Genomic DNA, 17939 nt, shown 5'->3' on the forward strand with positions numbered 1-17939 from the left:
GTCTTGGTATTTATAATCCGAGAGTCCTTCCTTATTTTGCAAATGTAATTAAAAGGGCAAACATATGAGTCAAGTATTAAAAATACGATGCTGGCCATGCTGTGAAATGCCGAGAGAAAATAAGAATACATGCAGCAACATATTGTTCTCATTCAGTCATCAACCTCCAGGTCCTCAGTTTGTTTCCTTCGTTTGAGCAAATTTAAATAGAGTTCGTAGAAAACAATGTAAGAGATTACTTTCTACAAAAGGACAGACAGACGAGAAATAAACATTGCACTGAGCAGGCTAACATATTTTTGTTGAGAAAGAGAAGTCAGGCAACATTTGTGAATCAATGGAATGTGTATTATAAAATATTGGTAGACATAAACAGATTACTCAATTGGCATCGATTCAATTTTTTTCAGGATGTCTTTTCGTTGTTTCTCGGTCTGCACGAGCCTGCCGTACAGGTCTGAGAGAATGGCGATTCCTTTCTGGTAGTTCATCTCCGACGTGTCATTGCTGCGGCTGGAGGCGTTCTCCGTCCTGTCCCTGCTCTGATCCGCGCACAGCTTGGAGGAGGTGCTCGCTGACTTGCCGCTTACCTCCTGGTACGTGTTGTAGTACATTCTACTCTCGTCCGGGTCTGAGAAAAACAGTTACACAGTAAGTAAAGGAATCCATCGGTTGTTACTTGGTATAGCAGCTCTGTGCAAAGACTGTGCGTGTAATTAAATGCTGCGCAGCTAGAAGTATAGGTAGCGATAAGTAGGAACAATTAAAACTTTCAAGAATGTTAACAATATGTTATGAAAAGGATATGGTAAACAAAAAATTAATAGGACAAAGGAAATAGAGGATAAAAATCACACAAACACCTAGTATGTTTTGTTATTCCAGCTTGAGAATGGCATAAGAAACTTTTGTTACGGTCTTCGGTCCGAAGACTGGTTTGAGGCACCTCTCCGTGCTAGTCTATAGCAACGCCGATGTCCCTATTATTCCAGGTACTGTGGCTCCCTAGACACAAGTTTCTTTTTCTTTTTTGCTCATAAGTCTTCATCGACAAAATTGGATGTGAAATTTCATAGCAGATTAAAACTGTGTTCCAGACTGAGATTCGAACTTGAAACCTTTGCATTTCGCGGGTTGCTGCTCTGCCGACTGAGCTTCCGAATCAAGAATCACGATCCGTCCTAACAGCTTTGCTTTCACCAATACCTCATCTCGTATGGAGGACCATTCTTACAAAAATATGAAATAAGTAATCAGGCTGCCGTAATAAGTACGATCGAAAACTTTCTCCTTCAGTTGAATTTTTCACTGTAGAAACGATTTCTGTGTAAGTGCCGCAACGACATCCATCTGAAACTGTAAGCTGTATTCAAATCATGGTCTCCCTTTGCCATGTTTACCCCATACGCTTCCTTCCATTACCAAACTGACCATTTCTTGATACCTCAGAACGTGTGTTCTAGCAACCGATTCCTTCTTTTAGTCAAGTGCCACAAATTTCATTTTTCTGTAGTTCGATTCAGTAGATCCTCAGTAGTTATTAGATCTACCAATCTATTCTTCAGCATTCTTCTGCAGAAGCACGTTTCAAAATCTTCCACTCTCTTTGTTTGAACTGCTGTCATTCACGTCTCACTTCCCTCAAAGGCTACGCTCCAGACAAATACCTCTAGAAAAGACTTTCTAACGGTTAAATTCATATTAGATGCTAACAAATTCATCTTTATCAGAAATGTTTTTCTTGCTATTGCCAATCTGCCTTTTATATTCAAAAAATGGTTCTAAGCACTATGGGACTTAACATCTGAGGTCATCAGTCCCCTAGACTTAGAACTACTTAAACCTAACTAACCGGGACAGGATTCGAATCTGCGACCGTAGCAGCAGCGCGGTTCCGGACTGAAGCGCCTAGAACCGCTCGGCCACAGCAGCCGGCTTTTATATTCACTCTGCTTCGGCCATCATAAGTTATTTTACTGTCTAGATAGAAAAACAGACCTACTACTTTAAGTTCCTCATTTTCTAATGAAACTCCCTCAGCTTCGGGTGATAATTCGCTTATACGCCTTCACCCTGGTTTTGCTACTTGGTGATGTCCACCTTACAATTGGTCCGTCTCCGTAGCTGAGTGCTCAGAGCGGTTGATTACCATTCAAGAGGCCTGTGTTTGATTCCCGGCCGGGTCAGAGATTTTCCCCGCTCGGGGACTGAGTGTTGTGCTGTCCTCAACAATATTTCACCATCATCGCGCGCAAGTCGCCGAACTGGCGTCAAATAAAAAGGCCTGCATTAGGCAGCCGAAAAACGCCAGATAGGGTCTCCCGACAAATAATGCCTTACAATCATTTTATTTCATCTTATAATTCCTTTTCAAGACGCCACCATTCCCGTCAACTGTTCTTCCAATTCTTTTGCCGTCTCCGACAGAATGAAAATAAAAACTACGTATGAACCAAAGCGCATGCGTTGTCAATATTAGCATACAAGTTGCACAATGACTCTTTGCCTTAGTCAATTTCTTCGTATAAAGAAGTGAAGGACTTTATGTTTCCAGTCACCGACGACCATCCCGATGAATGCTTTCCGTGTTTTCTATACACAATTTCAGGTGACTGATCTTGAACAATGCCGTAACTGATTTCTTCGTTTATTCCTATTCCACTGCATCGTCTCTGAAAGTTTGCAAATCCACAGGATGTTAAACTCACTTCTCCCTCTCCCCCACCCCTTTCAGGGGTCTTTTTTCTTCAATTTAATGTTTCCTATGAACGACTCGGTTGCAGACATGAAGAACGAAGTTTAAATGAGAAGGACACTGCCTATTTCCTTACCCAATTCGATCTTTTGCTCTATCTCTAAAGACATTTCGTCTAATGTCTTTGGATCTCTGTCTTTTCTTGAAGATAATGAAGGGCGAAGAATATCTAAAATACTACAAAGAAAACGCCTAATAAGCTTATAGGAACGCAGCAGTACTACACAAATTATGCTAAGTAGATACAGCAAAGACAGTCCGTGGCTTTATAATATATCTTTGCTATAGTGCGAGAAGTATTCCAAAAGTAAAATGCATTTGGTCATAAAAGATAAACTCATGAGAAAAGGTTTTTATTGAAACTAATATTTTACTACATATCTACTTTACTTTTCCACACAATCACCGTTCACATCTATAGACTTTCTGCAACGCCGCACCAGCTTCTTTAACGACCTGCATGGATGTCTGCCAACTGGGAATTGGAACCAGTTGGTAACACCAGTCCTGAGTTCGTCGTCATTTTAAAATCGTTGTCCACCCAGCCACTTTTTCAAATGGAAGAAGAGGGAATAGTCACTTGGTGCAAGGTTGGGTTTGTACGGCGGATAATCAAAAAGTTCCCAACGGAAGTCTGAATGTTCTCCTTGGTTTCGCCAGCAGTGTGAAGGCGTGCGTTGTCGTGAAGGAGAGTTATGCCAGACGATTTTTTCCCGCGGCGTCGATTTTGGGTCGCACGTCTCAATTTGGTTAGCGTTTCACAGTAATGTCAGTTCTGATTGTTGACCCGAGGTCCATGAAATCAATCAAAAGTACGCTCTTTCCGTCCCAAAAAAACGGTAGCTGTCCCTTTTCGTTTCGAGAACGCGGACTGCTTAAACTTTTTTAGTTTGGGTGAACTCGAATGGCCCCACTGTACTGACTGTTGTTTCGACTCTGCTTTGGTGTACGATATCCATGTCTCTTCGCCCTTAACAACGTGGGAAAACAAATCATTTCCATCTTGGCTAGAGCGCTCCAAAAACTGTCGTGCTCTCCGCATTCTTTTCTCTTTTGGCTAACAGTGAGCATTTTTGAAACCCACCTCGCACACACTTCGTGATATCCAAGCTGTTCTCTGACAATTCTATAAATTGGGGTTCGAGAAACATTTTGGAATTGACAGCCAGACCACTAATCGTCAATCACTTCGAAGTTTTTGGTTCACCACGTCGTCAGTCCAAATACTGGGCCTACCATTCCGCATTTTGAAATTCTCGACACCATTTTCGACTTGTTTGTCACTAATTATTTCAGGTTCATTGACTAGGCATAACTCACGATGGCGGTTAGCAGCTGAAGATCATATTGTCAGCAAAAATCTGATCACACTGCGTACTTCGCAACTGGTGGGTTCTACGATTTTCTCGGCCATTGCGATCCGTTCCCATGGACTAGCAGACAGCTACCGAATCAAACCAACAGTGTAGCAGTTTCCTAAGGAGTCGGTAGGAGCGTTGCATGCGTGAAACTTCATTCAGGCCTAAGATCAATTAAATATTGGTCACTGGACCTTGGTTTTGGAAACCTCCGTGTATAATACAAAGAATCCTCCACGAACCATAGATCTCACCATAATGGGGAGGCTCAGTGGAGATGATATTCAAACCGTAGGTGCAACCATGTATGTGGAGAGACCAGGTTAACATACGGGTTTCAGTAATTGCAAGGGCAAAAGGCCAGGTAAGTGACTGATCTGGCCTCATAGAAATAGCCAACATAGCCTTGCATGGCTTAAGGTAACATATTCCGGCAGTAAAGCGCTCCGGTATTCGGGTCTCAGGGTGCGAACGTCTCAGGCGGACGTTGTGAGAAGAAAAAACAAATTTGACATCCTCCTGGTTGGAGACTGGAATGGTGGATCCCTTAATCATGTTTCTAGAGTGAATACTTGAAAAGTGAAATGGGTTGGTTGAAGTCAGATATGAAGCTGACAAGTTTATTGCGGTTGAAATGGATACGTCTTTGTCCCCCTTTGATAATTTTATGATTTCATGACTTGCTTATGGTAAACTTTGATTGTTCTTGGTATCATATCTTGAACATATGTCTATGCTTTGGAGAAGAATAGAATGGGTCATTTTTCTTATTTTCTTCAGAGATCAGCAGACTCTTTCTTTTCCATTACCAGGCCCTTATTTCTTTGTCTGTTGGACATGGAAGCAAGGGTTTGTATTTTCGAATGTTTATAGCGGATTCTGAGCCCTCCTCGTCTTTCTGTTTGCCCAGTGAAACAGCTTACCCGGTTTTTCTGTTTCACTCGGTTGGCTAGCCGAGCGGCGCCATCCTCTGCTCTTGTAAAAAAGCGAGGCACCGTCCTCAACGGACAAGCAGAGGCTGGGTTTCTGGAGACACTCTTCATGCAGACTCCGACATTTGAGTATGGTTGTTCCCTTAAAACATGGTCTTAGTATAGGTCGGGTTGTGTTGCGTGAGCTAGGGTATTGCTAGGTTTGAAAGTATCAGCACTTTCATGTTCAGTTATTTATCAGTTATGATTTTTCAATAATATTTGCATGTGGACAGCAATGGATTCGTGCGCAACCTTGTGTTCATGCTTCGTTCTTCCACAGTATCTATCCACGTGATCGTTTCGCACTATGTGTTGATAAGTTTAGCTTTACGCCAGTGGAGCGAAATTCAGAAAGGTATAGAAATTCTAGTAGTGGAGTGGACTTGATAACTAGATAAAAATAAGAACCAATCAAAATTATAAGTATCAGGTTCTGAATTAAAGCGAATTAATAAATAAACACCTGCTATAATAAGAGTAGATGAATGGTAAAAATGCCATACGCATCGTCTAAGGTGGATCCTCAATGTACAAGACATTTCACACAAAGGTAAGGAGACGTGAAAACCGGAATTTTATTGTGTGTTGTTATTTTTAAAAACTAACAATAATTGTGAGTGCTAAGTATATGGACATCGTCATGTGCACAAGTTGGTTTTTAATTGTAAATGCTTCAGTTTAACAATCCTTTGTATAATGTGCTACTCATAATGAACAAGTTTTGTAGCAAACCCATTGTCAAAAATAAATACTAATTTATGCGATCTTGGCTATTGAACGTTTTTTATCAAGTAAAACAGACCGCTCCTTCCAATTTCCAGTTTCTCAACATGAGAAAACTCAATCAAGTAGAAGAATGAACCAAAGTAGAAACAGGAACAGCAGCAGTCAAAAAGAAAAAAGAAGTCAAAAAGAAGAAAGGAATTTGAACTCTTTTATTTACGTCTCTAAAAGTAATTAATATAGTAAAGTTTTATTTCAAAAGAATTGCAAATAAAATCATGATAATAAACATAATTTAAACTAGCAAAATTTAGGATCCAGGCAGCACAAATTAAAATGGTAACATTACCAATACTATTTGATAAAACAGTTAATATACCGCCACTATAAGACTTTTCATTTTGATAATAAATGACCAGTCAATAACAACAGATGAAAAGCTACCTGTAATGAATAATACACAAATGGTCCTGAAAAATCATGCACGGCAAGTGTAAAGGTATTAACAAAAAGCAACGAAATATTGTTTGAACTAAATATCCACATAATTTTGTAATCATTTAGTAAAAATGTTCATACCACAGATTAAATAAAACGGAAACTCACTGATGATGGTATAATTGTGCTGAAACATTTTTGAGTACTTGGAAAAAACGATGTTTTGCATAAATGGCGGACCTCACATCCTACAATAGTCTCTGGAAATATAGCCTTGAAGGGGTTGCATGGATTTCGTAGACTCTGATCTTTGTTTCATAAGTTCTAATATGATGAAGCCTATTGATTGAAGCAGCTGAAATATTTCAATAATGTTATGAATAGAATCTACAATACGTGATCTACACAGAATTATTGACAAAAATAATTTCCTTTAGAGCAATAACAAATGACAGTCACAGCTCACGAATGATCAGCTAATCACAGCACAAAATTGCTGTGTTGTGTACAGTACGTTTTTCTAATAACAATCTGTACTGACATGATCTGTTCATCTTCACTACGTTTGTATGCGACACATCTTCCGAAAGACGAAAACCGAATTTCGGAAACCGTTTCTCGCTGTCTCCAAGGAAACGGCTGTGGGTTAAAAGAGGGGAGGTGAAAGATGATGTCATGGCTTATGGTATAAGATGTTGTATTTTCACCCCGCCACATCTCGTCACATAAAACACTGACTTCAGTAATGAAAGAGGCCAAGAGCCATTTATTTGCCGATGTATAATATTTAACTACGAATTGTAATGATGTATTTTGACGATTTACAAGGAGAAATGAATCCAGCGCCACTGACGTGCCTAAGAAAGTATAGACTTCTTCAGCGCGCATGTAGAAACATCGATATTAAAGACAGACTCTGAAGTCATTTGAATATTACCAAAAACAAGCGCGCAATCCGTCGTCCACTGCCTTACGATATCACTCTCTTTTTATCTCCTGTATAATACGGACGCACCATTACATAGGCGTCATTATAAGATTTGTAATTTGTTTAAATCTATTGATAAATACTGTTATTGTGTTGCAACTCTAACTAAATTTATACCCGATTCTTATCAACAATATATGAACTTCGTTTTTCAAGTATGTTATTCTACAATTGGTGCTTTCCCCGTGCAAAAAAAAAAAAAAAAAAAAAAAAAAAAAAAAAAAAAAAAACTGATTTCATTTGGTTCTCTCTACTTTGTCGTATGCACAAACAGCATCTTCGTATCAATTATTGTTTAAATGTCAACAGATGTGATATCGCATACGTGATTACTTATTTTTGATATTAGCTTTGAAATCCGGTGTTTCCTCTAACTTTATATCAGACACATGTTATTCACATATAAACTTTGTTTTTAAAGTTTGTTATTGTATATCTGGTGCTTTCCCCGCAAGAAAGAAATGATTTCATTCAATTCCCTCAATATAATAATTGAATAAATTCTCAAACAAATTATCTACATAGAGTCCATTTACGTCCTAGGAGTTTAAAAAGGAATTTACAAATATTTGCTATGGAGATGTAAGATGAGCAGTAGGGTATAATTTGCCTTGGTCTTGTTGTATTGTTAATAAGTTAATGATGGATATCATTTGTTCTCCTTACCAAGCGCTTAACGGGTTGAAAATGCCACAAAGACCTGGCAAATAATAATCAGTTCCGACTAAGGGAAGATGAAATTGCCGTAAAAAGGTTATGATTTATGCCTGGGGTGGAGCGTTAAGGAAATACCAACAGCCCAGTTTAATACCCGCACGACTGCATAAGTGAGACAGAGTTACTAATTTTCAGTGGCGTTGAGAAACCTCTGAAATCGTTAAAACTGAAAAAAGCTGCCTATCAGACTCTATAGAGAATTTGAGGCTGAGTAAGCTTCTACATTAATCATAATATACCACAGATCCCCCGAGCAAAAATCCGTGCCCAGCAATTGGAAGAAAGCACACATGTCTACAAAACAGGTAACAGAAGTGATTCACAAAGCTACCGTGCTGTGTCTTTGACATTCATGTGTTGTAAAATCTTAGGACGTATTCTGAGCTTAAACATAATGAAGTGTGTCGAAAAGAGTGATAGACTCAACGCCCACTTCCATGGATTCCGAAAACAACAATAATGTGAAACACAACTCCACTTTTCTCACATGAGACCCTGGCAGCCATGTTCAAAGCAGTCTCGTACATATAGTATTTTTCGATTTCGTAAAGGCATTTGACTCAGTACCATATTTACACTTATTATCAAAAGTGCGATCGCACGGGGCATCAAGCGAAATTTGTTAACTTGATTGAGGATCTTGTGGTAGGGAGGACGGAGCAAGTTATCTTGGACGGAGAGTGATCGTCAGAAAGAGAAGTAACTTCGGTTGTACCCCAGGGAAGTTTGCGGGGATCCTTGGTATTCATGTTGCAAATAAATAACGTGCCAGGCAACGTCAATAGTAACCTCAGACTTTTCAAAGATAATACAGTCATCTGCAGTGAAGTACTGTCTGAAAAAAGCCGTACAGATATCCAGCCAGTCCATGACAAGATTTCAGAGTGGTAAAAAATCGAAGTTGGAATCAGTCAATTCACACAAATACTTAGAAATAGTAATTTCTGCCGAAGTGAAACGGAAATGATCACATAGGGTCAATGTTGGTAAGCCGAATGACATACTTCCATGCATTGGTAGGATGCTGGGAAAATACACTCACTCTGAAAAGGAGACTGTATACAATGCACTCGACCGACCCGTCCTAGAATACTGCTCAAGTATGTGGAACTCATAACAAGGAGTACCAACAAGGAATATTGAATATATGTAGAGAAGCCCACACATATGGTCACAGGATTGTTTGACCCGTGGGAGAGCGTCAGGAAGATGCTGAAAAACCTGAACTGCCAACGTCTGACGATAGACGCAAACTACCCCGTGAAAAGGGCTACTGAAAAGGTTTCAACAACGATTGTTAGTTTAGGACTCTATGTATATACTACAACGCTCTGCATATCGCTTCAGTATTGACCGCGAACACTTATTAGACTAATCACAACGCGTAAGCAATCGTTTTTCACGCCCTCCGTACTCGAATAAAGTGGAAAAATCCCTAATAAGTGTTACCATGGGAAACACTCAATGCCACGCACTAGAAAGTGATTTTTCGAAGAATATAGTAGATGTAGGAAACACTACTGTTGCTGCCGATTCTGGGCTGGGAACTCGGGAGGCGAAGTAGAGGAGCTCAGATGATATGTGGTATCTGTAACTTACACTGATTTCCAATAATCCTTACGTTAAAGACGATTGTAGTCAGGCGTAAAAATTACAGTTGGTTGGATTCATATTATTCGAAGCGTAATAAAAAGCGCTCTAAATTATTAAATATAGAGGATATTAGAAAGGAAACCTGGTGTGATTCATAAGCAATTGTTCCATCTTAACGGCTCTTTGTCGAGATGGACACCCAATGACGTCATTATACTGAAATGAACATCTATATCAGCTGACTGGTGCAAACAGAAATATATTAAATATTTTTCGTGTCCACGATTCTATGTTACCTTATTTCCTTTTAAATTATCATGGATATTGGTACACTTTTTCCCATTGATGAAGAAGTGTTTCTATCTTTTCCACGAAAAAGAAAAAAAACAAAAAACGATTATGATAAACGACAGACAAAGTTCTGCAGATTTGTTGCGCAGACATTTTGACAGCTAGGCCTTCGGTGACAGCTAAAATCTAAAGAAAGATAATGTGCTATTACTTTTTAATTTTCCTCCGGATTACACATCTAAAGGAACAAAGAAAAATAGCAAACTCACATTACCGAACGGTTCTCTAAACCTCTAATGTGTTGCTTCTACAGCAACGGATAATGAGGCCACTAACATCATATGAGTGGAACGGTCGAAATAAATCAGCTAATAAATGATCTGTAGCGATTTATCTTTACATCAACCATAGCGATTCCTGTGCCCCTGAGAGGCGGTGACTGCGTTTGTTGAAGAGAAATGCAATGCGTGTTATGTGCATTGAAGAGTGAACCATGGTAAGATGCAGTTTATACATAAATTTATAGTCTTAACTATAATGAAAATTGTTAAGGGCGAGTTTATATCGCTTAAACTTTTAGTTTCATACTACACTTGGTCGAAGTTTGGATTCGTTTGCATAAAAATCTACGAGAAGTTGTTGAATAACAGTTGTTATCAGCAAGGAATGAATAGATAAGACAGTAGGAAAACTTTATTAGCATAATTAAGTGTATCTAATTTTTAGACACGTGTTGGTTCTCGGATCCAAAGCTCGATAAATGATCCGGGTTCTGTGTGAGAAAAAATGTTGATATTGTCTGTCTCACTACAACAGTTTTCTCAATAACTATAGTTTCGAAATTATATTACGTTTTTTGTCATAATATTGTATCATTATCTGCACTTGGTTTAGTGTCAGTCATAAAACGGAAATGAATAATTTTGGTAAACGTCAGATTTGTTGGATAAAAGTGAATATTATTTCTGAGAATAGCATAAAGAAACATTCTACATATATTTTTCAGGACTCATTTCAAAATGTAATGCTTACTACTAAAATGACATATTGTCTTAAAGTCACATATGAACTGGAGACTAAAAGATACGTCGTGTAGTAAGAGATGGGACCGACTGAAAAAATGTATACGCATGTAATTATGTTGTTTACAACTGTGTTTGTTTTAAGTTACCTGTCCAAATGTTACAATAATAATCATCACATTAATATTGCTAATTGCGCAGGAACAATTCATTGTAATTCTGCATATGACATAACTAAAAGAGCAATCGCTCAGATTTAATGTTAAGTGACAAAAGGTTTTACTATTGTGTTCACTTCTGATATCGCGTAATGATACGAACTTGGTCTTATTTCACCACTCCCGTAATTTTTGAAGTCGATTTCAAAATTTAGCACAGCAAAGATACGTGCGCGAGCGATTTAAGTAGGTGCTATTTTCCCCATATTTAATTACGTCATTATGACGACATATTAACCCTGCTTTGTGACTGGTTCTACCATTTCTAATTTCGAGAAAAATACGCCGTTTCCATCATTATTTCCATATTTAACGCACTTTTCTGTATAACTAACTAAAATTGTAGGGTAAATTCAGAAATGGTGCATTAAGTGATAGAGCAATCTCCGACTAGTATTTTGATGTCTACTATGTAGATTTACAGCCCATCAGCTACGAGAAGTACAACAGTATAATTTTGCAGATATCTGAACCGATGAAACGAGAAATATTTCTTATTATATCAACAGTTTTTAATGAAAATGATGTAATGTTTCCTTTCATAAATTTGGTGTACCTTTCTACGGGAGAGATTGTAAAATGTTAATAATACGCAAGTCACATACTGGTGTGAACTTAATTCGTCATTAACAGTTCACAAGATTTCGTTTTAATTCGCGACAGCATCTGATATGAGTCAACGGGTAACGCGAAAGCAAAATCAATACATATATGTATTATTTGCAACAAACGTAAGGTACAATTATATCTCTTAAGTGATTTCCTAAACAAGTAAGCGCATGCGAGAAATAAGAGTGACATGTGTCAGAGCGCGTTAGTATAATTTAATATGTAAACAACTTGTTTTATGATTATAAACCTCAGTGGAGAAGTCTCTGCTGTCTAAGGAGACGTTTTATTTCGGTAGATAGTTTTCTGAGAATAGCTCTCAGCCTCTCTTGCTTAAAATTTTATCTGGATTCCTGTGTGAACTATGACAGTACGATATTAATCTGCGAGCATCGTGATCCAATTGTTGGTACATGAAAGTTACTTCATACCTTTCGCGTTGCTCATTTGTAAACTGCTACGGAATACAACGTTTTCTTGCACTGACACACACTTCGCGCAACTATTATATAAACTGCGATTGTCGTTGGACACCAAAGATGAATACTGTCCTAAAAGCAGAGACCCCATTGTTTCGCCAGTGTTAGAATTATCGTACACCAACGTTTGTGTATGTTTGGCACATAAGTCACATTTTTTTAAAAATGCTTGCCAGGTAGTAGCTAAAGAATGGAGGAAGTGGGCCTGCTTTAAGGAGAGACGATAGAACTACACTCTAAAAGCAGATGCTGTGGTACTTCATATCTATTGCAAAACGATGAAATTTCAGTGGGTTTGTTCAGTGTAAATTTTTGTAATGAATACACTGCTGATGGCTTACGCTTTGTTATTCTACCTACCTGGATGGGAGTGACTCCAACAAACAATGAGAATTCATTGGTGAGAATAGAGAAAACGAAATGAAATTAGTCTGCGCCGTCAAATCTTTTTTTTTTGTAGGTGTTAGACCTACAAATCTAAAATGTTATGTAATTTTGCATCACGCAACTTGTAAACGAAACATTAAAATACTCAACTTTCCCCAACAAATCAGTTTAGGCAATATCTGTTAATTTTTATTTTCAACAACGTATGTAGGTATATTTCCCATCACCATAGATTATACAACTATATATTCCAAATGTACCAGAATTTCTCAGTAAATTAAATTTATTTGTTAGGTACATTAGTTTTCAGAAGTAAATTTTGCACGACCGGGTGCAATACATGAGCGGAACGCCGTATGGATGGTACACGTAGGCCAACTGCGGAATGTTATACCTACATCTATATCTACATCTATACTCCGTAAGCCATCTTACGGTGTGTGGCGGATGGTACATTACTTCCTCTTTTTCCTGTTCCAGTCCAAATGTGGACTCGAAGCGCTCTAATTTTACCTGCATGGTATTTTCGCGAGATATATGTAGGATGAAGCAACGTATTTGTTGACCCTTCTAGGAATGTACGCTCTCTACATCTACATTTATACTCCGCAAGCCACCCAACGGTGTGTGGCGGAGGGCACAGGACCAGTTCCGAGATTACTGAATGAACTTCTAACAGACCGTGATGCTTTTCTTTGGATCTTCTCTATTTCAACTTTCAATTCTATGTAGTACAGATCCCAGACTGTTGAGCAGTATTCAAGCGCTGATCGAACGAGTGTTTTGAAAGCTACACCCTTTGTTGATGGACTACTTTTCCTGGGGATTCTTCCAATGAATCTCGGTCTGGCTCCGTGTGCATACTCCGGTACATTTTATGAAAGTAACAGCTTGCAGTGAGTTTTCCGCAATCGTGTAATCAAATAAAAACGGGAATATCTGACTATGTATACGAAGTACGTTATAGTTTTTTAATTTTTAATTTTTTTAGATACTACATCATTTACATATATTGTGAAACGTAATTGTTCTACATTCCCTTGCGGTACGCCCGAAGTTACTTTTACATCTGAAGACTTTTCTACACTGTGAATGACATGATGTGTTCTGGTTGCTAAAAACTCTTCAGTCCAGTCACACGGTTGGTATGACATTCCGTCCGCTCGTATTTTGATCATTAGGCGGCAGTGCGAAACTGTATTGAACGCCTTACGGAAGTAAAGAACATATCTACCTGGGCGCTTGTATCAACTGCTATCTCGGTCACGTGGACGAAAAGAGCGACCTGGGTTTCACATGATCATTCTTTTCGGAACCCATGTTGATTCCTACAGAGGACATTTAGATCTGCAGAAATGTCATAATACGAGAGCGTGAAACATGTTCCAAAATTCTACAACTAGCCTACATAAGAGATACAGGCCTAAAGCTTTCTGTGTCTCGTCGACGACCCTTTTTGGAAACCATAATGACCTATGCTTTTTTCCAATCATTACGAACGCTTCGCTCTTCCAGAGACCTACGGTACACTTCTGCTAGAAGAGGCAAAAATTTCATTGTATACTTTACGACGAATCGAATTCGTATCCCATCAGATCCAGTGGCCTTTCCTCTGTTGAGCAATAGGTTAAGTCGTGTGGCATTTGCATCTGGGAAACACCGAGGGGAAGCTTCTCTTCCTATAGACACAATGATACCTTTCCTGCACGAAGTCAACTGGGAAATCTGTCTTTAATGTGAAGTTACTAAATAACAAATTGTAAATGGTTTGTTTGTTTGCACTATATTAGCAATTATAAATTCAATGGACTGGCTGTGAGGGACCTTGTCACATGAAAATAAGTGTGCTGTGCATCTTAAGCGTAACTGAAGAAAGAAAGCTTAGTGGTCTAACGTGTCGTTAGTGTCGAGTCATTAGAGATGTAGCACAAACTCTGGTGAAACGAGGATGGGAGGGTCAACTGAAGAATGGGATATAACCCATCGGCTTTGACCAATGTTGTCATAGTTTATTCATAGATATTAATGTCTTTATTTTCGAGCCATAGATAATAAATCGGTTATGTTCGATGGCGATGCGTCATCATTGTAAATTGAAATAAATTAATGTATTTTTAACGACAGGGCTAGCACTGTGTACGATTTTTGTCGCTTGTATTAATTTGAATAATTTGTTAGTTCCAATTCATTCGGTACTTATTTTCATTCTTAGTGAGTTTCAGATATTTTGGGAGAACTGTTTTTCATTATGGTCAATTTTTACCTTTTGATTTTCGTTTGTAGGTTTGGATTTATCTATTCCTATGAATATGGAAGATTTGAAGCAGGATTCGTCAGCTGCAGTACGGAATACAAATTTAAAAAAAAAAAAAAGCTCTGAGCACTATGGGACTTAACATCTGAGGTCATCAGTCCCCTAGAACTTAGAACTACTTAAACCTAACTAACCTAAGGACATCACACACATCCATGCCCGAGGCAGGATTCGAACCTGCGACCGTAGCAGTCGCGCGGTTCCGGACTGAGCACCTAGAACCGCTAGACCACCGCGGCCGGTACAAATTTTACAGTTGTCGCTTTTTTTGCCCTTGGAGCACTAGTATTGTTACGATATTTTTCAGTCGAAACTAGTACTATCGAAGGCAAAAACAACATACGAAAAATTTGTGTCATGTACTTCAGTTAACCTATACAGGTCAACTGAAAAAAAGGATACTAGCTCATCAGTTGACTTACATAGGTCAACTGAAGTACAGGATACGTCGCTATTTTTCGAGTGCGCTAGCACTAGTACACTATTCTTCAGTTCTCCTATATAGGTCAGCTGAAGTATGGTATACAAATTTTACGTATGTCGGTATTTCGTCTAATATCAACTGAAGAACAGGATGATAGTAGTAGCTGTGGCGATAAAATTAGTATCCCGTTCTTCAGTTGGTCTACATACGTCAGCTGAAGAACAGGATACCAGTGCTAGCGAAGGCGAAAAAGTTGACATACATTAAATTTGTATCCCGCACAGCAGTTAGCCTACGCTCATATATGTCAAATTAAGTATTTCATGCCAAAGTTACTTCTGTCCCTTTTTCCCTTCCTTTTTTGCAATAGTATATCATTCTTCAGTTGAGCTGCGTAGGCCAACTGAAGAATAGTATTTTAGGACTCTAAGAAGCGATATACTTAACATTATGTTCGAAATATGAATGTACGTAATACAGGGTGGTCCATTGATCGTGACCGGGCCAAATATCTCACGAAATAAGCATCAAGCGAAAAAACTACAAAGAACGAAACTTGTCTAGCTTGAAGAGGGAAACCAGATGGCGCTATATGGCGCTGCCATAGGTCAAACGGATATCAACTGCGTTTTTAAAATAGGATCCCCCATTTTTATTACATATTCGTGTAGTACGTAAAGAAATATGAATGTTTTAGTTGGACCACTTTTTTTGCTTTGTGATAGATGGCGCTGTAGTAGTCACAAACATATGGCTCAAAATTTTAGACGAACTGTTCGTAACAGGTAGGTTTTTAAATTAAAATACAGAACATAGGTACGTTTGAACATTTTATTTCGGGTGTTCCAATATGATACATGTACCTTTGTAAACTTATCATTTCTGAGAACGCATGCTGTTGCAGAGTGATTACCTGTAAACACCACATTAATGCAATAAATGCCGGCCGCGGTGGTCTAGCGGTTCAGGCGCTCAGTCCGGAACCGCGCGACTGCTACGGTCGCAGGTTCGAATCCTGCCTCGGGCATGGATGTGTGTGATGTCCTTAGGTTAGTTAGGTTTAAGTAGTTCTAAGTTCTAGGGGACTGATGACCACAGATGTTAAGTCCCATAGTGCTCAGAGCCATTTGAACCATTTTTTTGGCAATAAATGCTCAAAATGATGTCGGTCAACCTCAATGCATTTGGCAATACGTGTAACGACATTCCTCTCAACAGCGAATAGTCTGCCTTCTGTAATGTCCGCACATGCATTGACAATGCGCTGACGCATGTTGTCAGGCGTTGTCGGTGGATCACGATAGCAAATATCCTTCAACTTTCTCCACAAAAAGAAATCCGGGGACGCCAGATCCGGTGAATGTGCTGGCCAAGGTATGGTACTTCGACGACCAAGACACCTGTCATGAAATATGCTATTCAATGCCGCTTCAACCGCACGCGAGCTATGTGCCGGACATCCATCATGATGGAAGTACATCGCCATTCTGTCATGCAGTGAAACATCTTGTAGTAACATCGGTAGAACATTACGTAGGAAATCAGCATACATTGCACCATTTAGAATGCCATCGATAAAATGGGGGCCAATTATCCTTCCTCCCATAATTCCGCACCATACATTAACCCTCCAAGGTCGCTGATGTTCCACTTGCCGCAGTCATCGTGGATTTTCCGTTGCCCAGTAGTGCATATTATGCCGGTTTACATTACCTCTGTTGGTGAATGACGCTTCGTCGCTAAATGGGACGCGTGCAAAAAATCTGTCATCGTCCAATAATTTCTCTTGTGGCTAGTGGCAGAACTGTACACGACGTTCAAAGTTGTCGCCATGCAATTTCTGGTGCATAGAAATATAGTACGGGTGCAATAGATGTTGTGTAGCATTCTCAACACCGATATTTTTGAGATTCCCGATTCTCGCGCAATTTGTCTATTACTGATGGATGGATTAGCCACGACAGCAGCTAACTCACCTACTTGGGCATCACCATTTGTTGCAGGTCGTGGTTGACGTTTCACATGTAGCTGAACACTTCTTGTTACCTTAAATAACGTAACTATCCGGCGAACGGTGCGGACACTTGGATGATGAAGTCCAGGATACCGAGCAGCATACATAGTACACGCCCGTTATGCATTTTGATCACAATAGCCATACATCAACACGATATTGACCTTTTCCGCAGTTGGTAAACGGTCCATTTTAACACGGGTAATGTATCACGAAGCAAATACCGTCCGCACTGGCGGAATGTTACGTGATACCACGTACTTATACGTTTGTGACTATTACAGCACCATCTATCACAAAGCGAAAAAGGTGGTCCAACTAAAACATTCATATTTCTTTACGTACTACACGAATATATAATAAAAATGGGGATTTATATTTCAAAAAAACGCTGTTGATATTCGTTTGACCTAGGCCAGCGCCATCTAGCGGGCCAACCATATCGCCATTTGGTTTCCCCCTTCAAGCTAGACGAGTTTCGTTCTTTGTAGTTTTTGGGTCTAGTGAAGCAGGGGATGCAACCCGTCGGCTTTTACCAATATCGTCAGTATTGGCCAGAGAGCATTTATTACACAGATGGAAGAGCTGATAAGACTGTTCAGAAAGAAAGGAATACGAGAGACGAAAAATATAGT

The 17939-nt window shown here is 39.1% G+C and overlaps 1 protein-coding gene across 2 annotated transcripts in view; it reads right to left on the reverse strand.

Annotated features, from left to right (window-relative positions):
- Positions 1 to 338: 338 nt before the first annotated feature.
- LOC126272575 (uncharacterized) overlaps positions 339 to 17939 on the reverse strand; it is a 48255-nt gene continuing 30654 nt past the window's right edge. For both annotated transcript variants that reach the window (XR_007549244.1, XM_049975501.1), the window contains one exon: positions 339 to 631. Coding sequence is in view for 1 of the 2 variants with exons in the window: in XM_049975501.1 (XP_049831458.1) it covers positions 378 to 631 (254 nt within the window). In the remaining variant the exon portion in view is untranslated. The remainder of the gene's footprint in view (positions 632 to 17939) is intronic.

This window comes from Schistocerca gregaria, chromosome 1 (assembly GCF_023897955.1).
Source record: "Schistocerca gregaria isolate iqSchGreg1 chromosome 1, iqSchGreg1.2, whole genome shotgun sequence".
NCBI lineage: Eukaryota > Metazoa > Arthropoda > Insecta > Orthoptera > Acrididae > Schistocerca > Schistocerca gregaria.